Source organism: Tachysurus fulvidraco, chromosome 20, assembly GCF_022655615.1.
Source record: "Tachysurus fulvidraco isolate hzauxx_2018 chromosome 20, HZAU_PFXX_2.0, whole genome shotgun sequence".
Classification (NCBI taxonomy): Eukaryota; Metazoa; Chordata; class Actinopteri; order Siluriformes; family Bagridae; genus Tachysurus; species Tachysurus fulvidraco.
Genome location: NC_062537.1, coordinates 3,767,402 through 3,794,894, shown reverse-complemented (window position 1 = coordinate 3,794,894; position 27,493 = coordinate 3,767,402). Strand labels below are relative to the sequence as shown.

Below are 27,493 nucleotides of genomic sequence, written 5' to 3'. Positions count from 1 at the left end.
CATACAACTTTCAGGAATAAATGTTAACTTTAAATAATGTTTGTGTTTTTTAACAGTTTCTGGTTGTGAACCAGTTTAAGACCCTACTGTATGAGCCCTTATGCAAAAAAATGATGTTGGTGCTTTCTATATATTTACCTGCTTGCGTTACGAATAGCTAGAAACATGAAGACATAGCAGAAGGATATGATGCCCAAGGGGACAAAAAACACCAAGCAGCACAGCATGAGTGTGTAGCTTTTATTAGCTGGAGTTGCTGTAACATAGTCCCAGGTGCAAGAAGTCATGAGGCCTTCTGGGATATAGGAGCCTGTCAGTAGGAAAACACAAATGGTTATAAAAGTAAAATAAAAAAAATAAAAAAAAATTATAGGCACTAGATCTCAAAACCAATTTGATAGATTTTTGAGCAAACGTTAGACAATTTACGCCACCAAGAACAACAGATCAAATGAAGGAATTCTGATCGGAAGAAATGTGTTGATTTTTCCAATAGAATTCCAGAGAATGTTAGAATCTATGCCACATATGAGTGAAGTGGCTTAAACCGGCTTGTATTGATATGAGATCTACAGACGACGGCTGATGAAACTTGAACCGCAAATACTGTACAAGTGTGAATCGAAATGGCTGGCAAAACTTACTCCATCCAAGTAAAGGTGCTGAACTCCAGGCCAGCGAGTAAACCCACACTAGCAGGATGCTGATAAGTGTCCGGCGTTTAGAATTCCACCTGATAGCCTGCAGTGGCTTGGTGATCACTATGTAGCGGTCGATGGAAATGGCCACCAGGTTAATCATGGAAGTGATGCCAAACAAAGCACCACAGAAGGCATAGATCTTACACCCTAAACAGGAAAGCAATGCAGAATCACTTCTGAGCGAGTTTAAGAGAAATTCCTTCTGAAAGTGTGTAATATTCATTAAAATGGTTTAATAGAAAACATGATTTTTTAAAATTATTTTACAATGTTAAGTGAATGTTATATACATTTTCCATGACCTTTAACAGATAAATTATAGAAAAAGGATGTTTCAAGCATGTGGTGTTGTTCAGTGAATTCACATATTAATCCATAAGTACGCTACCTGTTTTTCCAAACACCCACTCCTTATACAAACTACTGACAAAAAAGATGGGTGACTGAGTGCTGGCCATGAGGAAGTCACTCACAGCCAGGTTGACAATGAAGTAGTTGGGTGGAGAGCGTAGTTTTTTGTTACTGGAAGGTAAAATGAAAATATATGTACCTGTAGCTGATGATAATGAACTGGCTTTGTTAAGAATCATCGCATTATGGACATGCACTTAGCATCTATAATAAATATATAATGAATAGATCAAAACTCAACAAAAGTTATTTTAGATTTGTGTAACTTAGAAACTTTACAGGCTTAAAGCTCCACCCACGTGCCACTATCACATCATGTCTTATATCTCTGAAAAACAGTTTGAGGTACATAACTAGACCACTGAGGTTCCTGACAGGACAGGACAGGAAAGACAGGACATGACAGGACAAGATAAGACAAGACAACCTACCAGAAGAACGCGTACATAACCAGTGCGTTACCGATGACCCCCACAGCCCCGATGACTGCCACGAAGGCGGCCACGATGTAGTGAGCGTGGTCTGGAACATCCACCTTTCTGTAGAAACCACGATCCATGTCAATGTTCTGCTGTAACAACAGATACAGATGGCAGACAATCTATTACCAGTGCTTTTAATCAGAGGAATACTGCTCCACACTCTCACTCTCTCTCTCTCTCTCTGTGAATGAATCCCCACCCTCTCTCTCTCTCTCTCTCTCTCTCTCTCTCTCTCGCTCTCCAGTTATATAAGGCTACAAATAAACACTAGATGTTACATATGATGTTAACTGATGGCTTGGAATCAATCCAACCCAAGCAATTATACAATTGTTTGAGATTTTCCACTTTATAAACGCATTTACACAATAGGATGCGAGTACATATGAATGTACACAATAAAGAGTACATCCTTCATTTACTTTGTGCCGTGTCTCCCTGCCAAGCACTGGGATAAATCAATAACACTTAAAGGCTTTCATTCAGAGCAGCCACAACATCTTGCAACAAGTAGAAGCCATCATGTTGTTGCTCTTAGCAAAATTAGGTGATGGTGTGGCAGGTTGGAACATCAACAACATCTGTATTCAGTCATTACAGATGCAGCTAAATTGTAGGTGAGACACCAGAAGTGAATGGGTTAATTCAAACCAGTCTTTGCCAGTGAATGTTTTTATTTATTTAGAAACATCTGTATTTTTATGCCAATGAGGCTAAACATGGATACCTCTGGATGTTGACATTTACAATCAGTGTAGACATTTTGACTTGGATCCTCTTCTTCCATCGTTTATCTTTAGCAAACAGCATGCTCCAGAATTTCTTAGATCTTCACTGGCTGGCTTAAGAGGTTTTCTCTTCGTTGAGGTAATGTACTAATCAAAACTGCCTATGTTATCACTATTAACATTACTTGTTGGATTACACCATAAGACATAATCATATCTCCAGCCAGGAGCGATCGAAAATCAAAATGCCGAAGCATTTCCTTTTTTAAGTTTCCCAAAGCTATAACGGTATGTATGTACTTTAAAAATGGAGCACTGGGTGAACTGTCCATTTTCTTTTGCAGCTTCATATCAGGTAGTAGCTGATCGTGTGGTTACAGAGCTTGAACCCACCCACGTTGTTATACTCGACACTTCACATTCAGCTTTCTTGGGGTTCTATCCCCACAAACAGTGGAGGACATAAGAATAAGGACTTGGACTTGTTGTCCAGACAGTTTGTCACACCAATCTGTGAAAATATTCGGAAGATCATTTCAAAATAAGGGAGTGCTCCTCTCAGGAACAGCCTCTGCCACGTAAACAACTCCAATCCTTCCAATTCCCAGGTGCTCTTCTTTCAAACATACAGTACAAACAATACATACTCACAGGTAGGACTCACAGGTAGGAAAAAGGGTAGCAAGCATATATTACAAAGGTAATAAATAACATAAATGCATCTACTGTGAAGATTCTGTCTCCATACTTTGTGTCGTACAAGTAATTTGCTGTTGTAAAAGACAACACAGGTAGATCCTCCTCAGGCGTACCCGGGTTACACCAGTGGAATCTTGACAGAGAATCAACATTTAACTCTGTCTAATGATCTGAATGAACACAAATGGTCACACATGGCCACAAACCAAAAATAAATAAATAAATAAATAAATAAATAAATAAATAAATAAATAAATAAATAAATAAATACTGCAATCTACCAAATAATAAAAAAAAGCATTATATAACATGTATTATAAAGGCACATTATGTGAGTGTACGAACCTAATTCTGTAGCTTGCAATATAAACAAGACTTGGTTATTAATAAGAACCAACACCATTTGTTTTGCCGGTTTCTTGTTTCACAACAAACCTTGGTTACACAAATTCCCTTCAGGTTAATTACTTTCTTAAATCCTGACCATGTGACGTCTCGCTTAACCTTTCAGTCATTAAACACGCAGCAATACATTCGTTAAAACTGGACATGGATGACAAAATTAATGATTGTAAGGAGGTGCTTAAGCAGAAAGTATGATGATTAAAATGATGCTCATGTTCCCTCTGCGGAATGAACGGGATTTAATTTGTTTAATGCGTAACAGCCATATGGTCACATGTACAGTGCTTGGAAAGAGGGACGGAAAAAAAAAGGTCACTGAATAAAGCCTATATATCATGTATGTCCATATACATTATCCATAAAAGCAGTATATTGTGTACATAATGTAGCAGAGCAGGATGATCTCTTGGGTGAAATAAAATATAAAGTAAATTTTTTTTTTTATAAAACCAAGTTTAACTGTTTATAGTTTAACAGATTCAGTTTAACTGTTAATCTGCAGAGAAAGTTAGATACTATGACTACTTACATTATAGTAGCTATAAACAGCTGTTCTCCCACCAGCCTCTTGATTTTGGTGACAAAATAGGTATGATGTCCATGTTACGGACAGTCCTGGAGACTCTATACTACAGCTTTACGTCTTACCGGTGCAGAACGTTGACACTGGAGACTCCTTCCTGTTAAAAACTGTTATTGGGTTCACGTCTGCTTTACGTCTTCCTGCGTAATGGGTTAAATATCCGAACAAACAACGTTTAATCAGAACCTTTGATTTGAATTACAGCCGACACTGCTGTCTAATCAGCAGCTTCTGACCAGTCAGAATCGAGTTGGTTAAAAACTTGCTGGAAAACACCATATTAAATCAGCTACTATGAATCAATCGAACTCGAACTTTTATTGGTTAATCCAACACAAAGCAAAGATATCTCTTCCCTGCATGAAGATGTCTGTTTTCCCTTTGTGCTTGTGTCAAAAGTCTGTGAGTTTTTCAGTTTTCCTGAAGAATGGAGACGTAAATATGTTTTTGCGTGTGATCAGCTGCCGGAGTGATTGAAATGGAAAGCAGGAAATAAGCCTCAAGAGCAGATCTGGAGCTAAACCTCTTACACATTGAATCCTATTACACGTAACGGGGCGTGTGATTTTGTGTCATTTTATTTTATACACATAAGAAGTACAGAGTGGGAGAGAAATCCATGGCATTAGGAATCCTCGTCATCCTCGGTGTGAGTATTACAGAAACGAGATCGGTGCACTGTATATAATGACATGAGAATACTTTTCATGTGTGATTGAACTTATTGAACTCAGGCCTGGTTCAGTAGGTCTTTTTAGAATAAGCAGATATAAAAGAATATATATATATAAAAAATCAACACCACAGGAATTTGCTGAAGACTACAATATTTTTAACCGTTAAACAACTAAAAATAGGAAAAGAAATCAAACACAACATACTGTACCTGGCTGTTATGTAGTTATACAGCAGCGGTAGCTCAGTGGTTAGATGTTAGAGCAATGATCAGAAAGTCAGGAGTTCAAATCTCAGCGCTGCCACTGCTGGGCCCCTGAGGAAGGCCCTTTATCTTCAACTGGTCTTAAGTCGCTGCTATACAGCTAAATAATACAAAATTATACAAAAATAATTGACACTGAGGTGAAATTAATACATGTTAGAGATCTGATGTGTTATTCAGCTTTTACACCACAGCACAATTGCAAAGATTATAATGTTTAATAAAAGACACGACTCTCTCTGTCTCTCTCTCTCCCTATGTCTCTGTCTTTCTCTCTCTCTCTTTCTGTGTCTCTCTCTTTCTCTCTCTGTGTGTCTCTCTCTTTCTCTCTCTTTCTGTGTCTCTCTCTTTCTCTCTCTCTATGTCTCTCTCTTTCTCTCTGTCTCTCTCTCTTTCTGTGTCTCTCTCTTTCTCTCTGTGTGTCTCTCTGTCTCTCTCTTTCTCCGTCTCTCTGTGCGTCTCTCTCTTTCTCTCTCGGTCTCTCTCTCTCTTTCTCTGCTCCTAAATACATTCCAATGCAAAACACTGTCTGTTACAAAGCTCTTACACCTGAAACACCTTCCTTAAATATTAAATAACATCTAACTTCACCACATTTATTTATTTATTTATTTGTTTGTTTGTTTGTTTATAGATTACACCAGGCATCTGTGATTCAGGTTGTTAAGCATGAACTCGTAATTTGTAACAGAAAGAAATCCGTATTATAATGAGCTCATTAATTGTACATCTTGTTTAATTCATCCAAGCACCTGTGGAAGATCTGTTACTACAGAAATGTATTAGAATATAAAGGTGAGATTTTCCTTGCATGGCCCGTTATCGATGGTGGATTACATCACATAGCGATATGCTGAATAGTGACATCACAACATGTCATTAAGTATTTAATTCATGTATTCATGTCATGTCTGGACCTTATTTAACAGTTCCAGAGCACTAGCTTCTTTGAAATAAAAAATCAATCAATTTTCTGCTAGAATATCTCTAGAGGAAGAATTCATAGGCTCGCAGGTCAAACTGGTGTCTGAAGATCCTCGTCATCTCCCCCTTGACCAGCTGATTCATCACCCCTTTCAAATAAGCAGTGATGTGTGACCGAGTACAAGTGTGTTCACACAGATAAAAGCTTTCTGACTGCACCAGCTCAGGCTTTAAATACACAGCTGACCCTCTCTGCTCCCTGACTAACACACCCATGATTGAAGGCGATCTGAAAGCGCTAAAAAATAAAGGCCTTTAAAGTGCTCCAGGGACGGTGTTAAAGAAAATACTGCTCGCAAGTCCAAATCAATAAAGTCACCCTTTAGAAGCTGTGATTTACGTCACTTTTATAGGATTTTGGTCGGGATTTTTGATATTTCGTTTGTCCCGTTTTGAAAGATTTCATAAATTTCTGCAATATTAATTTGTGTTCTCATCACAGTATGGCACAAACATACAAACCAACAAATTTATGATTGTTGATTTTGTTGTAAATAATAATAATAATAATAATAATAAAATTATTATTATTATTATTATTAATAATAATAATAATAATAATACTAATAATAATAATAATAATAATAATAATAATAATAATAATAATAATAATAATAATAATAATAATAATCCTGTCTTTTAAAACAAAATAATTCCAAATCAATTAAAAAAAAACTTTGCCATTAATAACTAAACATTCATTAAAATTTATTTCTGCAAACAGCAAACTATTTGTAATCAGTCTGTTTCTTCCAGAAATATTTATGATATTTTCCCTCAATTTATTTAAGAGCGCAGCTTGGCCATGATCACCAGCTGATCTCCTAAAGGTCGTCTCTATCTGTCACATACAACCCAAAAACAAGTGCATGTTTGTTTCGCAGAGAAGAAACAAGACAAGAAGCTATTTCAGGAGGAAACTGGAACACATTCGATATGAAAAGAAGCATTTACTGCTCTCTGTTGACAAATATTTATCCATGCTGGTTAACCCCCTAAAGCACAATGTAATTTCCTGACTGAAGAAGTGTGATTGAAGAGACAAAGCACTGCGAACATTCAGGCTCTCTGTGGATCAGATCAGAAGCTTTCTTAGTAAAACCAGCGTTATTGCATTTATTGCATACTCGTCACATAAGTATATCACTCAGTATCCCATACGTAAAGGTTTACCATGGGACAAAACAATAATGTTTCTCAAAACTGCAGGATGAACATGTAAAAAGAGCTATAGACGTAAATATAGATATAACGGAATGTGCAGCATCATACAGGAAAACAGCTAACACCATTAACACAAATTGGTATGCATTGTGTTTTTAACAACAGATATTCTCACAATACAGCGTTAAAGAAGTCAGCACATGGAGACATGGATGAGGAAAAAGTCTCTGAGTGACACATGAGCAGTAACGTAATGACAAATATTTATTATTATTATTATTATTATTATTATTATTATTATTATTATTAAAAGCTCACCATCACCATAAGTCTTCACTGCTTTTTGTCCTGAGCTTCAGCACAACTCTTCATCTCGTGGTGAAGCAGCTCCCATGAAAGGTGGAGCTTCAGCTGCACTTGTGACAACCGCAGCTGAGGTTTCGACTGCCTCCAAGAGCTGCAGCCATCCGTACACACACACACACACACACACACACACACATATATTTAACGGCATATCTACCGATGATCTCAGCCAAGAATGTTATACTGTCTTGTGAATTCAGAGAGCAGAATTATAAAGTTGATGATGATGAAGAAGAAGAAGCCTGGATACAGTAGTGTGATGAGTCTGATGGATGGTGGAGAATGTGGTAGAACATCATATCAGTTGTGTTCTTGATTATTCTTGATAATTATTTAGTTAAAGCTTTCCATATTTTCTACCTTTACTATGAACCTTTAAAAAAAACCCTGTAAAATGCAAACAAGACTTGGAACAAACAGGAAATTAAATCCTGGGCTCCTTCTTTCAAAAATATTACAGATAGTATTTGTTTAATTCTCTGAAATATAAAATATAAATATAAAAAATAAAGTATTATTTTTGCATTATTGTTTTCATTATTGAGAAGTATTGAAATGGAATACTATTAACTCTATTTTTCAAGGAATAAAAATATATATATTTAAAAATCGTACATTTTTATTTAGACCTTCAAAGTATTTATTACGAACCACAAAAGTCTCTTCTTCTCTTATTCAGTCACTGACTGTGTGCTACACATCAACAGAACGGGTTCCTTTAGCATCAGATGAAGTATTGGCAAATTCTGGTAAAAATTAGTTAAATACAGGATTTGAATTTATTTTTTCCCTCTAATTCATTAGCAAACATTAATCAGACACGTGACCAGAAAATGGTAAAGTGGCTTTTTTTTAGACAAGTAGTAAAAGTTGGACCACCAATAAGGAGGAAAATACACCAAATATCACTGCCCCATTAGTCTCTCGATAAAAATCAAGTGCTACCACCAGGGGGCACTATCACATAATTTGTTTTAACCACCTTTTACAAGTCTTATGTCACAATTCATGGTAAAGTAATCTAAAATTATCTAGAGTGTTCTGTTTAGGTAATTTTGGCAAATGTGGATCATATATGCTTAAAAATATAAAACGAGGGATTTAAACAGCACAAACGCACAAAGCCTGAGGACGACGAGGAAACGGCACCTTGTCCGTTCACACGTACGACACAATGGCGTCTGCATTCACACTTCAACCACTTAGTAACAGACTGCTAATAACAGCTTCACTTAAAGCTACTAGTTTGTAATTTTAGTAAATCTCAGCGGCAAAAACAAACCAGTGATATAAATACACATTATAATAGGGATCTGCTGTAATCCAGCCTTCAAAATCAGAGCAATATGAGGATATTAGCCTACAGGGAGTAAGGGTCAAAGGTTAAAGGTGATAACACACGCAACACACAATCCTGGTCTGGGTGATCACTGATGGCTGACCCACACACAGGTTACACCACAGGACATGACCTCATGTCAGTCATCCTCCATTAAACACAGAGGCTCTAATACCACTTTGGAGGCCTGAGGTTGTAACAGTCTTCTTAAACACAGAGTCAACCTTCAAGGTGAGGCCGAGCGAGGAAAGAGATCGCAGTGAAAGGATGAAGAAATGGAGGGTTTTGGTTACATAGAACTGGGGAGTTTAAAAACATAGGAAGTACAAGAGAGTTTACTGCTTTCATGTGAAGAGTTCTGTTTAGTATAAGAGTATAATAAGTTATCATGTGGTACTTGTGGACGTTGCAGAACTCATGTTGTGTGTAACCATGAGGTCAGGTTTTCTGTACAGTCTCCGGTGTCTTTGTGCTTTGTAACAGAGGTAAAGCTAAAGGATTTCAAAATGACATCCCTGATTATTTCCATAGAACACCACATCCATGTTTATTCCTTACTTATTCTATACGTTCATGTTGATCAAGGCTTCTGTTGGCTTTACATATTGCCCTGAAACCTACAGCAGGATAAAGTGCTTGATGAAAATAAATGAAGGATTGATGGCATAGTCATGAATACGTGTGTATAAGTCATTAAGGGATATGACATTGTTCTTGTTTTACATGACCTGCTCGGTTATTTTCATTAAAAACATTCTTCTTAGTTCTTCTTCAAAAATGATGTGTGTCATATTGTTAAACAAGCTTCATTTATCAGATGATGCAAAAGTTTCCGCTGCCTGCTTCTGGGCACACCTGTAGACTGAAAGGTCATAAATCATAGCGAGTGTGCGTGCTTCTAATTTGGTTCTTTGAAAGCCTAAAGTAGTTTCCTGAAACGAGCCACGGTCGTAGCTCAAACACGGAGTACGAGCCGAGTGCAATTACTTTGACATCTTTAATACACATCTTTATTAACACTGTACACAATATAAGCTGTAACATTTACTGTTCACCGTTGTTTCACTACTGTAAAAACACCACCTATTTATTTATTTATTTATTTATTTATTCATTCATTCATTTTAATCATGTTCACTGCCCAATTATTACCTCAATTAGCCCGTTAAATTCCCACAAATAACCAGACTTTTAAAAATTGACTGCAAACATTAATAAATATCCCCAAATCCCCTCTTTAGAAGCTTCTAGTCCTCCCAAATAATTTAACAGAATTAATTGTAATAAAAATTTAAAGCTGGAGATCAAGAGAAATGTACAAAACATCACTGTGATCAGTTGTTTTAGTAAAAACACGCCAATGACGATAAGCAAGGAGTAAAATCACAAATTTAGTGAATCCAGACATTTGACTGACTGTAAACTGTAAAACCTACCTTCTCTTCCTCTGTCTTCCCTCCGGTCACTTGTTTTATACAGGCTTGGATCGGACATATCGCCTCCTTTGTCAGTTGCTTTATTTTCTCTGAGAAAGTAACACGTGAACAGCAAGCGGTAACCGACAGACCTGTAGGAGAACATCTGCTGTAGTAAAGACCATCAGTACTGAATACTTACCACCTCACTGCTGTAATACAGATTAAAGTCTCTGATTAAAGTATCGATTAGTCTGACAGATACAGGAATATAAGACAAAATGTGAGGTGTTAATGCTGTTGAAATTCTTTTATAACATTAAATATAAAAAAGACATCCCTTTCAATTATATAGTTCAGTGCATGAAGGGGAGCGCTGATTAATTCAGGGAACTTGGAGACAGACCAGAGCTGATGACGTGTGTTTTAGTGATTGTTGGAGTGAAGCGGAAGCTGAGAGGTTCATGATTTTAACCCCTGTGTTTTCATAAGAACATATTAACCGTGTTCAGGTCATGACGTTTTTTGTTTTCATAACTAATTTAAAAATGGTTTAAGGTTGGGACACAAACGCATGTACACAAACGCATGCCCCTGTGATTCAGTGCGGGAAAGAAAATAATAAAATAATAACAAATTTTTAATGCTGGATTTGTCTCTTTGTTTATTCAGACAATTCAATCCAGGGAGGATTGAGTGTAAGGCAGGAATAGTATACACTTACTTTCCTGTTTCCTACTTTAAATCTGTGCAGTCAGTGTACTAGATGTTGAATGTTGAAACTAGAATATTTACACACAAATTCAGCAGTAAGACAGAAGTGAAAATAAATATGATGTGTGTCCTGCACGTTTCATTCATGTCATACATTCAGAAATCAGCAATAATGCACGAGCATCATAGTAAAAAAAACAGTTTGTTTATAAAGCTCTCTGAGACAGGAACGACCGGTGAGCTCCGTCATCTCTCGTTCCCCGATCCAGACTCACGCATTTCTGTTTTTATCTCAGTGGTCGAATTTCTAAACAAGTCTTTCACATTTCTTTCTGAGCTATCATGTCTACACGACAGGAGATGAAGCTTTCAGGCGGAGACGCTGCGAGACAGATTTGCCGTAGATGAATGGGATGTTTTTTAGATCCTGAAGCTTTGTATTCGTGGCTCCGGGCTACTTGAATGCATTCCACGTCTCTTCCCCAAAAACGACTCCAAAACATGACCCTCACTGAACCCTGACTTTCACACGAACCCAGAGGTCGACCGCATGCTATTTCCATTTCACCCAAACCTGCAGCCCACACACACACATACAGTTATACTATATTACTGCATATTCTTTAAATTATTCTGATCATTTTTTTCCATTTACTTTAAAATGCTTCAGTCTCTAATACAACAGCCGTTAATACTCGCACCTCATATTTGATATATTTCACATTAAATCTGCAAATTCACTGCCATCCTGTGGACACAGAGGAAATGCACCATAACCACAGCCTGGAGAAACAGCGCTGGCGGTCCTGAGTACGCCTCCACAGCTGCAAATAATATTGTCTCTGTGCACGTTTCTATCTCTGGCTCCTCCGGGACCGGCACACATACAGTACACACAAGTTCTACCTGGGGTAGAACAAGCCTTGATCTTACACCGCTTGTGGTACAGTGGGGATAGTGGGGGCTGATGGTCCACTTTACCTCACCGCCTCTGTAAAAAATTCCAGTTTCCATTAAAACTCAAAGCTACAGGCAAAACAGAGAGACCGCACGTTTTATCTGTCTAGAAACGTGGATCAACTTCCCTAAATAATGTGTGTTGGGCATCTGTCTTAATAAATTCCATGACTAAAGAGGTAAACTGATATCATGTACAGTGTCTTGCATAAGTGTTCAAACCCCCCCCCCCCCCCCGAACCTTCCACCAAAAGACACACAAAAGAGATGACAATATTGTGCAATAGAAAAAGTGTCGCTTTATCCTACAGAGACTGCAGGTTTGAATCCTGATAATAAAAAGATGCAGTTCATAAAGCTGGCCTTACGTGTTAGCCATCACCCTCTCTGGTTTGTTGCAGTTATGTGATGATGGCTGGTGGGTGGGAATCAGCCCAGACCAACTTGAGGGGGAAAAAGTATTCAACCCCTTTTCTGGAAAACTACTAAATTAGTTTCTGGTATCAACGAGTTGCCATCAGAAGTCACACAATTCCATGAGAAGGTTCTGGATTTGGTTATATTGACTTTGGAGCAGTATTCAATCCATTATTTAAAAAAGTACAAATTCATCGCAGATCACAAAAACCTGTGTTCAATATCCAATTATTAATACAGGGACTGAAATATAGGCCACCTTACAGAGAGCCGTGAGATTACCTGTGGCCCAGCAAGCAGGCGTGGTGCTATTTGATAAGCTTTATCTTTATTATTCCCAAAATACCTATTAATATAAACCCGCCACTGACTCCCTTATGGTTCACTTTATTATCGTGATAATTTTTTGCTATTATCTGTCAGCCCCTTGCCAAAATATTGGGTGGTTCAACCTGGTCTACGCTGCCTCCGAGGCTCTGAAATCGGATGACACACCAAAGGCCAAGCGAGTAAAGGCAGCCTAGCTAGGACATGTGTCACCAACGGGGCCCTTCATGCGGTCTCTCGCCTTTTTCTGCGTGTTGCCCTCCAGCGTCAGCCCGAAAGTCCCATCTGCTTTTAAGAAGCTCTGGCTTTTCTCTAGCCTTAATGATCCCTTTAAGCCAAGTCTCTTTGTGGTACACAGGGATCCCGTTTCTCTTTTGAAACTTTTTTTTCATTCCCCTCCTACAGTATGCTCTGTCTTTATTTTCCAGTCAAAGGAAGCTCTAACGCTTGTTAAGATAATGTGTAGAAAATAGTTGGACTGCGCGGCTTTTCAGAGAGAAACCGGTAGAGATGTCTGTTTTTGGCGTGTTTGGTGATGTAGATTCTCAGCGACGGAAAAAAAAAAAAAAAAAAAAACACGAAGAAAGAAGAGAGTGGAATGTTAAAATGTGTCTTAACACTTAAAATTGACTTTTCTATTGTGCCTTTTGAAGGTACAGTAAGAAAACATCTCATTTGAAAAGTGAGTTTTGGTATCTTTGATTGCAGTATAAAAAAAAGAAAGAAAGAAATTTGAGCTTAATAAATGCATCAGTGTTTCTGTTGTTACTCTCTAACAGCTGCTGCACCTCAGTTTAAAATCGAATCTAAAGGTTAAGATCTGTGCATGAATGGGGTCAGCGGTCTTCCTCATCTTCAGTTTTCTCAGCTGTCTGAAGACGTTCAGGGCAGCTGTGTTGTAAAAGCACATCCCTGCACCTCCGTCCGAATTCGTTACTGGCACGCACGTGAGATGACAAGCGTTTGCAACATGAGAACGCGTTTCAAAAGAACAGCGCGGGGCAACGAAGCATCAGTGCTGAACAGGTGGATATCACAGGCACCGCTACATTCATTATAGCCAACAGTGGCAGGCAGGTGAGGCTGGATTTCACACTGTCTGTCGAGTCGGGATGAAAAGTTGAAGCGTGGCGTTCTGCCTTTTTGCCACAGCGTGGTTTAAATTACTCTAATAGTAGCAGGCACTGCAGGTAAAAAAAGTACAAAAAAGATCTAGACACTTCAGTGAGCAGAAATGTATACATCTGGATTTGTTGTACATCTTAAGTGGAGAAAGAAGGGAGCGATTATTAAACATAAAATCAACCCAAGCATGAACGCTGTAAATCTAACAGCTAAGATGCTTGTGTGGTGTCTTAGCTCAGGGGGATAAATAAAAATAAATAATACATCTATTCTGGATGATCATTTACACTTTAGCTACTAAATATTCGGTATAAGTTTATAAACTTGCATATTTTCACTTATTTTCTTTAACATTCTAATCGCTTTTGTTTTCCAGGAAAACTGTTACACGGCTTTGAGCTTTCCCATGTGACTCATCTTTTCTCAGAAGGAACTGATTGAATTCAGCACCACTTCCTATTTATTTTTGCGAGACTATAAAGATACAAGGCACATCTGGAAGCTTTGTAATGCTGAGTACTGTGTTAATGTCGTAGGAATGTTCATTAATTAGGTCATAAACAATTGGGTATAACCAAATTTCGCTAAACTATGATCAAGCCTATTTACAACCATTTACAGATACTGCTATCTAGACATCCATTTTCACCAGTGGAAGTCTGTTTGTTAAATCTCTGACAACAAAGGCTTTGGGGAAGCACTCGCAAAATACTGTAGGTTTCATCGTGATCAGGAAACGTCAAAGTTCTCCAACTCTGAACTCTATCCCTGGCCTTAAACATTGGCTTGACATATGGAAAAAAATAATCATATTACCTACACTAGTACCTCATCATTGCAATCTAACACCCATAGCAAATGTAGTTTAAGACACAGCTGTCCACAGAGTCCCTGAGTAAGCAGGAGGGCGAGAGACACTCAATCAGGTGACTCTGTTCCTCTACAGTAAACCTAAATCTAGAACCCTACACAAAATCCGCATTAGCGTTAATGTACGCAGTGACTATCATATATTGTATATGATTACAATTTTCTAAGAGCCTGTGTACCGACCGTTGGATTTCTGTAGGACAGGGATGTCTCTGATGTGTTTCACTGGACTGCAACAAAACAGCCTCCGTTGGAAAACGTCCAATATTAAAATCTAAAAATATTTATCCGGTGGTGTTAAATTTGTGTCTGATGTGTTTTTGCTTAGGCCACTTTTATTACTACGAACAGTGCTGAGTACCGTAGAGTTCTTTACATATCAGAAGTTCTAACACATAATCTGGGCTCCCAGCTGATTATCCGGATCACAGCCACGTGTTGCAAGGAGCCCAAGAAAACAAACCTGGTCTCTTCAATAGTTGCTTTCCTGTCAATCAGAACAATCATGAGCTCGGGCATCAGGAAGAGTGTGGTGTCCTGTAGAAGAAGGAAACTCTGATTTAGCATGAACAACATGCTGAAAAAGCCATTTGTATTGACCTCCATAATCATCAACGTCATCAACTGTCTGGTCACAGCTAATCTGAGAGTTAGTCCAGATCTCTCGCTAGAGCTTCCGTGGTTTGTGGAGAGAATGAACAGATCTGTTGCTGATGCAATCATGATGACCTTCATGCTACAGCATCTTTGACAGGCAATGAAGCTATGCAGGTGTTCAGTTTGTGCACTTCAGCTCAGCTTTTAACACCCAGAGCTGCTGCAGGTTGCTCTCCTGTTTGAGTTGCCAGATCCAAGCACTAGTGATTTCACTTGGAAAGCACACAACAGAATTTCTGATCCTCTTCACTCGAGCACCTTGATGATCTCGTCTCGTCTTTTCCATCACTAAATGGATCCACGGCCATGAACCTGTCTGTGAAGACTCTGAAGTTTTCCTATGATCCCACCATAGTCTGCCTCATGATAAACGGGTCCTTCTGAGAAAAGGTAGTTACAGTACGCACCTGGTGTATAAGTGCAGTCTCAACCTTCTGATGGATCAACAAAGACTCAAAGACAAGACTCTTGAGGTGGCTGTAGAAGGGTTGTAGGCATTGATGGCCCCTTAATCTGAGTCTATTCACTCATGTTACTCTACACCATCATACACAGGGACCTGAAATAGGACTGCCAAGCACAACAGATAATCTTTAGTAATTATTTTAACTAAAAACATTGAGCCAAATGGTATATGCTGATCATGTCTAAATATAAAGTGGGAGAAAACAGCTAAATATATAATGAACTAAAAGGGTCAGAAATTGGTAAAAACTTGTAAAGGTCTGCTCGATAACTGGAAGAAACTGGTTCTCTGATTGTGCTCTGATTGTCCTGTCTGACCTTGTTTGATTAGCGTAAATGAGACCATATTAAGTTTATTGACCTTCAGAAGTTAAAAATAAGGTCAGGCAGAAACATACCGATTTAACATGAGAGATTCTGAGGTGATTTTGTGAAGGTAGTCTACAAATGTACAAAAAAAAAAAACTTATTTGGATTACTTGTACATTTACATTTTTTCACAGCTCACGGTTCAGGTTCATTCTCTACACCAGAAGCAGGAGGAACACCATGAATGGGACACCAAGAGAGGAACAGGAGCAAGAAAAAGCCAGGAGCTTCCACAGATACTGCACCAATGGAGCTACAAAGACAGGTTTTTTCCTAAAACATGAAATAAAACTGCTGCCAAAGGAACGTCGGTTTTGCAGAAATTAGATTTTTGTATTCTTTAAAACATTACTGTGTTGCTTGGACTTGGTTTGTTTTGTATTTTCAAGTATTTCCAACAGCGTATTTGATAAAACTATTCGTTGTATATGGAAGAACTTTGTTTGCAGGATCTGGCTTATATGAAGCTCACTGTGTTGTGTCAATTCTATGGAATTCTACAGATATGGAGTCATATCTGTGAGTCATACATGCAACATAAACTGTCCTTTCGTTTTTTTGTTTTTGTTCATTTTTTTTTGTTTATATTACATTTGTAAGCGCTGGAGGAATTTTGAGTTTGTTCCAAACGCAGTACGCCAAATATACCTCGCCTAAAATAATCCAGGTGTGACATTTGGCTTTAATTTAGGCCATGCCCTCTGAAACATTCTTCATTCTTCACACCGACACGGCATTGCTACACTCCTGTTGATCGTGCTGGAACTAAGCCAGTTAAAATGTCATTACTTCCCCTGACCTTGTAATGCAATTAATATTATCGTGTAGACACTGAGCTTCAAGGTCACAGATTAGCCGAGGTCCCCTCGTTTATTTATAGCTCATCAGCATTCTGGATGATAACGGAGCGCATGTCGTAGGTGACATGAAGACTGGACTGGAAGAGTCAAGGACGTCACTATCAGTAGTTGTTCAACAGGAGATTCCTGCAACATCAAGATGAAAACAAATTATTCCCACGGATATACAATAGAAACGCTGGCAACAAAAATGGGCGTAGATAAAGAGCTCAGGAAAGCTCTGCTCTGATGCTAATTCCGTGGTATTACACAAGTATTTTCACTTTCACGCGTTCTTAATATCGGATTTGAACCCGTAACATCCAAGCACGAGGCTGATGCCAGAATACACATGAGCAAAAGAGATGCAGCTGCAGCAAAAAAAAAACTAGTCTTCAAGGACCCCATTGAAGGCCTCTCTGTTAAACCGTACTCTACACCTTTGATGGCTGTTTTGTTGAACGCTGCTTTTGAACTTGCCTTTTTTTTGTCGTGTGTGAGTGATTGATGTGCAGGGAGTCACCTCTAAAGTGGATTCGGTTACTTTACCTGCACTCGCCGTCACTGATACCCTAATCTATTATCACGTAAGTATTGCATTAGGTGCCATATGGAGGAGGATCAGAGACATTATGACAGATACTACAGAGTCACGACAGAAGAGAAGGCCTGAGGGAAGAGACTGGTTTACATTTTGGGTTGTAGATAGCAAACAGATACCAAAACAAATCAGAAATAGGGATTGCACGACCGTTAGTTTTTACTCGTCAGCCAGTAATGACAAAAACATGTCTGTTTTATGACATCACTATTTACAGGGTTTTTTTTATTTGTGCAGAAATGGATGTGTCAAACACACAGTTCAAGAAAAACCACACGCAGGCATCAAATTTCCAGTTTCACGCTAAAGTAATTAATTCTGTTCAAAAACGTGCACATTAATAAATCTGTGATTCATATATCACACGATTTAAGTATGTACCGATTCGTTAAAAGTAGTCACGTAAAGTAGACAAAATTTCGGAGTTCAAACAAAATTAAAGCCAAACGTAGTCCTGAGAAGTTGCCTGCTGAATTAGCTTAATCTAATAATTCCAGATTAACAAAGCTTCTTTCTGTTTGTATCACTGATTTGTCTCACTGTTGTTGTTGTTGTTTTATCCCTGACTATTAGTATGTATGTATTAGTCCTAGTCAGAAAGTCAGAAATGACCCTTATTAACATTGACAGTTTTCTAATTCTGCTTAAGTGAGTCTCTGCTATGCTTTGTGGCCATACATGATCATGACAAGTTCAGCAGGCCAGCTGCCACGTTATATCCTCAGGGTATAGAGTGACACCACTCCAGCGAGGGGATTAACAGCCTGCCCTTTTTTGATCCACTGCATTACACAGGCAGCATGGCACTGCCAAGTCCCTGTGCGCCATGGCCGGATGGACACCCTCCTCCTCCTCAAACACATGATTGTGGATGGATTAAATCAGGACTTTGGTCAAATGGAAGCAAGAAACAGTATCCTGATTCGGTCTCAGATCGCTCTCCGGGAATGAGAAATCCACGGCACTTCCTCTGCCAATTAGCATGACCTTGTTATGTGCAGAGTCCTCATGGTGAAAGTCGACTCTGTAATGCATAAGGCATTTAGAAATGTAAAGAGCCAAGAGTCCTAACAACACAATGTGGATGAAGAAAATCAAAATCATGTCACTCTTTACAACCGTGGTGAGCACAAAAGCATCTCAATGTATTTTAAGGAATCATTCATGCAGAATGCTTTGATTAAGCTTGTAATAAATACACAGCAATGACGACAACAACTCTGAGATTACATAATACCACCATAAAACAATTCAAACGAATAAATAAATCAAATTGACCCACTGGTTACACAACACAGACCTCAGTGGAACTGGACTGATCTGAGATTCGTAAAGAATTCATGGCTAGTAAAGAGGAATATTTCTTGATTACTGCATCCAGGTGACGGTTATTAATGCTATAGCTTTTCCTTAAAGCATGCAGGTTACAGGTGACGTTACCAGCACGCACCCCCTGAGGACCAGGGTGTGACTAAGCAGGTTGTGGGCAGAAAGAAAGTCCCCTCATGATTAACGGTATCAACACAAAGGCATGACATAACCACAGTGAGATTTCTAACACAATCTGAACTAATCACAAGGTGTGAGTCAGACTTTGAGCATTCAGTCTTGTGGGTGGAGACCTTAGTGTTAGAAAGGTCATATAATAATAATAATAATAATAATAATAATAATAATAATAATAATAATAATAATAATAATAATAATAATAATAACAACAACAACAACAAATACATACATATGTTTTTGTTGCTTATTTCCCCCAGTTTTCTTCAAATTTAATCACGGCCTATTCACACCATCACAGTTATTACGCATGTCCACTCTGCTTCCTCTGAGGCACGTGAAGACTGTTCCACACATCTTTTTTGACCTGCTGCTCTGGGTGGCAGCATAACACAGTTGGAGGAAAGCGCTATTTGCCCACTTCCACATGTGTAAGATAAAAGATGCCCCATGGCTTGCTAATGTGGTTGTGATTGATAGAGGAGAATGAGTGTGTCATCCCTCCCACCCAGCGAGCACAGCCTGGCTGTGGCATCATCAGGATTTGTACTCACAATAACATGTGTAGGAAACACCTGGGAAAAACCTGTGTACTGTATAGTGAAACAGACTTTCCTGAAGTTTTGCCTGCGTCTCATGTCCTCACATCTCATTTAAAGAGACACTCGTTTCGGCAGTCGGTATCGAACCACAAACGAAGCAGATTCTGTTTATTTCGTTCTACTATCCAACATCTCAATCAAAACTGATGCTAACAGAGTGAAACTGTTAACACTTAGCGGGTCAGGATATAAACAACTCTAAACAGCTTTCTTACGCAGTAAGACTTTCAGGTGAGGTTTTTGCTTTCATGCCAGCAGCAGAAAAACGTCAGATATGAAGGCTAACAGACAAATAAGTCCATTTTAAGTAACTGCCTTCTCAGTGTCACGCTGGTTTAAGCTGCCCGACTAAATTATTTATAACTTGGGAAATAGGGTTTCACAGTTAAATTGGTTTGAAATGTAGGTATGGACAAAAACAGTTCTTTGCACACCTGTAGAAGAGATCAATTAGAAAACAGGTGATGTATCTGAGGTCGAAAACCTTTCTGATTTAAACCACACACACACACACACACACACACACACACACACACACACACACACCAAATTCAAAATTCATCGATGAAAGTCCAGGTGTATTTGTGTATCCAAACATTAGTCACGTCTTATCTGCGTTTACCGCATTGAGCTGCCACACCCCGGGCGCGTGGTCGAGTGGAAACTTCTCTCTCTTGTCTCTGACCTCTGCAATAAACCAGCTCGCTCTGCATTCAGTGACTTTAACAACACTGTAGCTTTTACAATCGAGTCCAGATAATGCCTTCAGACCTGCTGAGGCCACTGTAGCCAAGAGAGGCACAGCAAAGGTTAGACTCCTCTGCCTCGAATAATATCCCGAAGTGATGTTTTAATGTTACACCGCTTTAATGCACTGCTGTATTGTAGAAAAAGTGCATATGCAGTAGACGCAAGAACTTTTTATGTTATTTATTTAGATACTCTATCTATCTTTTTATTATTTTGGCATGGCATGACTCTTTTTAACATGCTGTCCACTTCATTGAGATAAACAGTGAGTAGAACTTTTACTATTCCTGAGTTCAGCTTCAGGCTTTCAGCTTTTCGGTGAAATGTCATTATGATTTAAAGAATGTTAAGACATGCTGTTACAAGACGTGTCGATTTTTGCTGGAACGTTTAGAAGTGAATTGAAATTAGAAACACTTTTTTTTTTACAGCAAAATTCTTAGTGATATCCAGTCAGTTACAAGAATGTGGCTTTTCCTGAAATATATATAGAGAATGATATTCAACTGTTTTTGCTCGTTAGAATACATGCTAATGCTAGCGGATGAAATGACGACACCGTTTACTTAAAAGTCTAAGCGTATTTAAATGTTGCATTGAACTGTGCTCTGTGACCTACAGTAAAAACCTGATTAAACTGGATACAAAGACACAGTCCAGAGGTCTCTGTTGGTACGAGAAGAGCTCCAAGAACGTAAAAAAACTACATGTTGTTATATGTTATGCTGCGTATGTTTCCTCTGACTCAGGAAATCCAGGTGAAAAGTTGCAGTCTTTAGTCTCATTTATCACTTGGGTGATAAAGTACACAAAAGCACATGAACATTGATCATCTTGATCAAAAAGAACACGTTTTTACACATCTGAGTCGAGGTTACTCGGAGCTCTGACATATACAAGATGAAATGTTTACCTCATGCTGGGGAAAGAAGCCAACAGAGTGTGAGAAATTTCAAGCATATGACCGGCATCCAGAGTCGCGTGGCACTCTGATCTTTGGCCACTCTGCCTATAACTGTGGCATGAAAAGAGAACAATTAAACAATTTCCACTGCCCAAAGTTCCCTGGTGACTCAAGCATAATTTTCCTATTGTGTTTTGCAGTTCAAAGCACCAGCAGCCGGTCATGTGAGACATCATCAAATAACCGAGAATGTAATAGCAAGACGTTTAATACAGCAGAACACCTTCATTAAGACAAGCAACAACTGCAATATGTTGGTGATTATAGCTGAACTGCACAAATATAACTAAGTCATTTATTTTAATGAGGGATCAATAAACAGCTCACACTTTTTAGTGTGAATTACAATTAGAATTTTAAAATAAACCGTCGACCAAAAGCAACACCGGGGCTTTACGGCTCTTCATTAATGCAGTGGCTCTCAAACCAGGGCACATGAGACAGAAGAAGAAGAAAAAGAAGACAAGGATGAGAATGAGGAAGAAGAAGAAGAAGAAGAAGACAAGGATGAGAATGAGGAAGAAGAAGAAACAAGGATGAGAATGAGGAAGAAGGAGAAGAAGAAGAAGAATCCTCCTCCGCCTCCTCCCCCTTCTACCTTCTTCTCCTGTCTCCCTCCCTCCGCATCCTCCTCCTCCTCCTCAGCCCTCCTCCTCCTAAGCCCCTTCTTCCCTTCTTAGCAGCCGCCGCCCAGCTTGCCTCCTTCGTCCTTCAGGCTCCTCCCTCCGCCCCTTCTTCTCCTTCTTCCTCCTCCTCCCCTTCTTCTCCTTCTTCCTCCTTCTCCTCCTCCTCCTCCCCTTCTTCTGCCTCTTCCTCCTCCTCCCCTTCTTCGCCTTCTCCCTCTCCCTCCTCCTCCTCCTCCTCCTCCTCCCCTTCTTCTCCTTCTTCCTCCTCCTCCCCCCTTCTTCTCCTTCTTCCTCCTTCTCATCCTCCTCCTCCCCTTCTTCTCCTTCTTCCTCCTCCTCTCCCCTTCTTCTCCTTCGTCCGTCCCCTTCTCCTTCTCTCCTCCTAATAAGAAAGAAGTACTAAGAAGGAGAAGAAGAAGAAGGAGAAGAAGATGATGACGACAACTGCAATGATCACTAATGTACATAATCCTTCCTGTTCCAAGTTAATATTTCTCAGCTGGTCATTTTTGGTAAATCTGTAAAGCCACTCTTTAGAAATCAATATTGGTAGAAAAGAAAGTTTGAAACAGGGCAAGGATCTTTTCACACAAAATAACACAATTTAAAAAAAACTAATTAGGGAAAGAGACAATTAGTACTCTTGATACAGAAACAGCATTTTTCTAACCCAATAATATGTAAATCTGTATGTAAGGAAGGTGCATGAGGCAAAACACTGAACCTTATAGATCAGCCTGTATTTCTGAATTCGAATTAAAAAAAATAAAGAATCTTATTTGACAAACGTAGAACAGAATATGACAAAAGTGTCATGTATTTATTAAAAGGTTGTGTTATTGTTAGTTTGATCCTTTAATAATTCCTCAAAAATATGCGATATATAAAGATCCAATATTTTCCCCAACTTATTTGTTTGTTTTCTAAATCATTGAGGATTATAGAAAACACATTTACCCCATTCCCAACGCGGTGTCTGGCCATCAGTATGTGATCTAAACCCCCACAATGCTCTAAAGCTGTGGAAAAGTTGGACCCTTAAAGGGTTACGAAAATTCCTACACAGTCAGGCCTCCCCTGGTCCACAGTCAAGCAAACAGTTCACACATGGAAGAAATCCAGCACTGTTTCTTCCTCCCAAATGTCCTACATAGATCTGTATACATCAACAAAGAGTTCCTAAACAACTGACAGAGCACCATGGGGCTACAGTTAGGGGTCTATTTTGTAACTGACTGAACATAAATAAATAAATAAATAAATAAATAGATAGATAGATAGATAGATAGATAGATAGATAGATAGATAGATAGATAGATAGATAGATAGATAAACAAACAAATAAAATAATAATAATAATAATAATAATAATAATAATAATAATAATAATAATAATAATAATAATAATAATAATAATAATAATAATAAAAAAAAAATAATAATGAGTCATGTTTATGGAAGGTTACCACAACAGGATACAACCGTTTTCTAAAAAAAAAAAACTCCTAGAAAGCAATGTGATAATGTTGTGTAGAGAGATGACACAAAGGTTCCTGGAGCATCAGCACAAAACATAACATCATTCAGGGACAGGTCATGAGCAAGAAGGCAATGAATCATCACTCTTTACAGTCAGGGCAAGCAGAAAAGTATCACAGAACATATCAGACCATGAGGTGATGGGATACAAAACCGTATCGAGGTTCGTTCCTGGAAAACCGGACACGTGAAGATCAGCAAAAGGAAAACTGTCCGACTTTGATTAATCTGTTCTTTGTCGTGAATATCATTTGAAACTCTTGACCTGTATCTGCATATCGTTATTGCATTCGGGTTACATGCAAAAGACAAACATTTCAGTTCAGGATAAAGTCCAAGTTTCACCATGTAAAGGATTTTCTATGACTATATACATGTCTGAAGTAAACAAAACACTGCATAGCAACACCAAAACCTAGTGATGGGAGAAGTGTGTGTCTGCTCTTGATTCTTTAAGATCTAGAAGGCTTGCTTAACTGAGTCACCAATAAACACTAATAAAGTCATATCAGGAAACTCCACAGCATCACTTCAGGGCATCTGCCTACGATCCAAGAGTTATGCAGTGTGACAATAATCCCAAACACATGTGTAAACACAAGTAGCTATTTACTCAAACAGAAGATATTTTGGCCACTGACCTCAACGCTGTTGAAAAGCGATAAATGGATCCGAGGCAGACCATTCAAACATTATATAAAAGAACAAAAACTATTTTGTAAAGTTGTAAGCATCAACATGGCTGAAACACTAATCAGAATCAAGAACTGGAAGGGTATTGTCAATAAATAAGGTTCTGCTCAGTAGCAAATATTGACCGTTTAAATCATTGTTTTGATAAAGATGACAGATGCTCTGAAAGAAATCTGGATCTCAGGTTACGAGCCATTCACTCACAAATCCAGATAAAGCCGAAGGATCTATAAACTTTTTACTCCTGCTCACATATTTATATGACTTCACTACAAAGGCTAATTTTACATTAATCAAAGAAACACGCAGCATAACTGCTGTAAGCCCAGGCCACGGATTCACCCCTGGAGTGACAGACTAAATAAAGACGTGCATTAGAATGCAGTTCACATGACGTGGTTCAAAAATGTTCACCTTAATTCCTACTGAAAGCTGAACAAGCCAGGCCTCGTCTTTGAGGATTTGAAACGTTTAATAGCTGAATAGTAAACCATCCACAATGAAACCAGTTTAGTGAGGGTGTGTTTTCGTTCCTTCTTGCTGAAATACTGTTGTAGGGATGGAACTTAAAAAAAATCAGTTATTTAGATTGAACACAATGTGTTCTAAACGGATACATATAGGCGGCAACAAGAAAGTTCAGAGGAATGTTCACATAGGGTCTGGTTAGATTAGAGGTTGGATTAGGGGTGTGCAACAGGACTGTGACAAACACTCACAAACACACACCAAAAAAAAAAGTCACAAACGTTAACGCCCTTCCAGTTTAGGCCACACCCACAGCTTGTTTCGAATACAGATATGAATATTCGGAGCGCTAAAAAGATCCAGATCCAGATCTGGCATTGCATTACACCACTAAATTATATATAAATAAGTGGTCCAGAATATAAATGGTTAAGTAAAGAACATCAGGAAAAGATCAAAAGGCGGCAGGTGGTGTTCCATTACCTACAGAATGGCCGGAGATCCTCAGGTGCCAAACAGCAGTAACAGAAGGAGCAGTGTTGCCTTACTAGCTCTTGTCATCAGTGTAATCCCCAACAGCTATTTGTGACACTAAACACCTTGGAGTCGAACGTCGTATTTCACACGATAGGTGTAATTCATGACGAGTTAAGAGTTATGGCCTGGGTCATGTTATATTTATTAATTGATCTGAAGTTCAATCCAGTTCACCCCATACAGGCAGGTGACAAAAAGCTGGCTCTGGTATGGTGCATGAGGGATGTTTGTTTGTTTGTTTGTTTATTCGCAGCTGTCTGTATGTATGAAGTATTACTGTATATAAAAATGATTCCTTTGGTTTGGATCAAAATTCCTATATACAGTAAGTGGATATACATTAAGAATAAAAGACATGCCTCATCTGAACTATTCCTTCTTGCTGACATGGTACCATCAAGTAATCTTTATCCTGGATCATTGCATGTTGTGCACCTTAAAATAGCTTTTAAAGTCTAATTATCGATATGATAATTACAATATTATTATTAATTAATATTATTAATATACAATATTACAAAAAGTTGTATTGTAATATTATTACAATACAATATTAATATTATTAATTTACCTGGACATTAATTTCCACTGAGGTAACTTTAAAGCACTTTATGCTGCTCTTAGAAAGAACCAGCCGTTACAGAGCCTCTGAGGTGGCCTGACATTCGACATCTTTAAATCGAGACCTTAAAACGTTCCTGTTCCACCACGTTTACAGTTAAGCAGTTAACCTCCACTTTAATTTAATTTTATTTTGAAATGTTTTCTACATTCACTTTTTTTGTCTGATTCGTAAAGCACTGTGTTTGCTTTGTGCATGAAAAACCATAGTAAATTAATTTGGCTTGCCTTCACCCTAAAGTCTAATTAAAGGTACAAAGGTATATTAGAGGGATCAAAAAAGGTACATAGTGCAAAGGTATATTAAAGGTATAAACCTTGCACTTGAATGATTCTAGTCCATATACAAGATTAAGTACAGTTCACTGCCTTGATGTTTTGGAGTGCGGTTGTTTTGGTACAGGGATTATTTTTTGGATGTTGCCGCGTTCAGTGATTTCAGAATGACAAAAATCTAGACATAGATATATCGTGATATCGATTAACAAACGACATATCGCGCTGCTCTAGTCGATCCGCGTATGATTAAAGCTTTGAGGGCGGACTTAGAGAAACGTCAGAGCCATTAATCTATTTAAAGCGCGTGCGATCAGTGGCACAGCTTCACGCGTAAAGGCGCATCAGTGTTGAGAGAAGCGAATGGATCTGATTTACGCAGGAATATCGCAACCGCGAGGGAAGAAATGAAATGCGCTGCGTCCGTGCGTCTCAAGTTCACACGAGGAATTTACTTGAATTTGTGACCCTGGGCGCAGGATGCCCGTTTCGCTCTTTCGGCGGAAAGACGTGCGGCGCTCACAAGTAAACAGTAGACTGATCCGACTCCAGCTCGGAGAGCCCTGATGTCTTCATTTGGTTTTTGGCATTCGGTGATGGTGGATTTCTCTCAAATTACCTGCACGGAGCTCAGCAGCATCCGGTTATCGCGCGACTCCGTGCGCACAGACAAGACTTCTCTGTAAAGACAGAAACACAAACACGAAGGACTTCACTTGGATACTGTGGATAAATGGATGATGAACGGCAATATTTATGGGGGAATCCCTCACGGACACACTCACTCTGAAGCATTTTGGATCCTTCAATGCCACCCGATCCATCTGGAACTGCGTTTTTATGTGAACTGCAGGTCTGCATGGGCCCAATCTAAGGTGAGTCAGAAAATCTAGCAATATTTATTTTTTAAAAAAATGCATAAAATTATTTCGATCCGATTTCAGAGTTTGTTGAGGTGAATGCACAGAAACACAGCTCACCAGTATCGTGCATTACGCGCGTGTTGTTGTGATCGCAAAAGTTGTTATTTGCGTTCGTGGCACCAGAGCTGCATGCTTCTCTACATTTGAAAACATCCCAATCCCTGCTGGGACTTTAGGTCATAACCTCACGTGCAATCATGGGCTTCACCATATTTGCACTTAACTTCTCCCCCAAGTCTAATAATCAGTTTATTCTCGTCAAAAGTTCTTACACTCCGACTTTCAGTGCAATCAAATCTCATAGAAAATATGTATTTACCAGCTGCATCTAATATTTCTCTTGCACATATCACAAATCGACCAAAACTGTCATATAAGTATTTTCTGTCCCCAACCTTTACATTGATTTAAAAGCAATTCAAGTTTATAT

At 38.7% G+C, this 27,493-nt stretch overlaps 1 protein-coding gene across 4 annotated transcripts in view; it reads right to left on the bottom strand.

The window, feature by feature from the left end:
• opn4xa (opsin 4xa) overlaps positions 1–27,493 on the bottom strand; it is a 32,141-nt gene that overhangs the window by 3,991 nt on the left and 657 nt on the right. For 2 of the 4 annotated variants that reach the window (XM_047804534.1, XM_027139366.2), the window contains exons 2-10: positions 26,926–27,010; positions 26,760–26,820; positions 10,239–10,369; positions 7,416–7,554; positions 4,896–5,049; positions 1,544–1,683; positions 1,090–1,223; positions 645–848; positions 139–310 (exon numbers count right to left, since the gene is read on the bottom strand). In XM_047804534.1, coding sequence (XP_047660490.1) covers positions 139–310; positions 645–848; positions 1,090–1,223; positions 1,544–1,671 — 638 coding nt within the window. In that variant the 5' untranslated portion in view covers positions 1,672–1,683; positions 4,896–5,049; positions 7,416–7,554; ... (1 more) ...; positions 26,760–26,820; positions 26,926–27,010. Of the gene's footprint in view, positions 1–138; positions 311–644; positions 849–1,089; positions 1,224–1,543; positions 1,684–4,895; positions 5,050–7,415; positions 7,555–10,238; positions 10,370–26,759; positions 26,821–26,925; positions 27,036–27,493 lie in introns of those variants that run through there. The other 2 variants (XM_027139364.2, XM_027139363.2) reach the window with 2 other exon arrangements.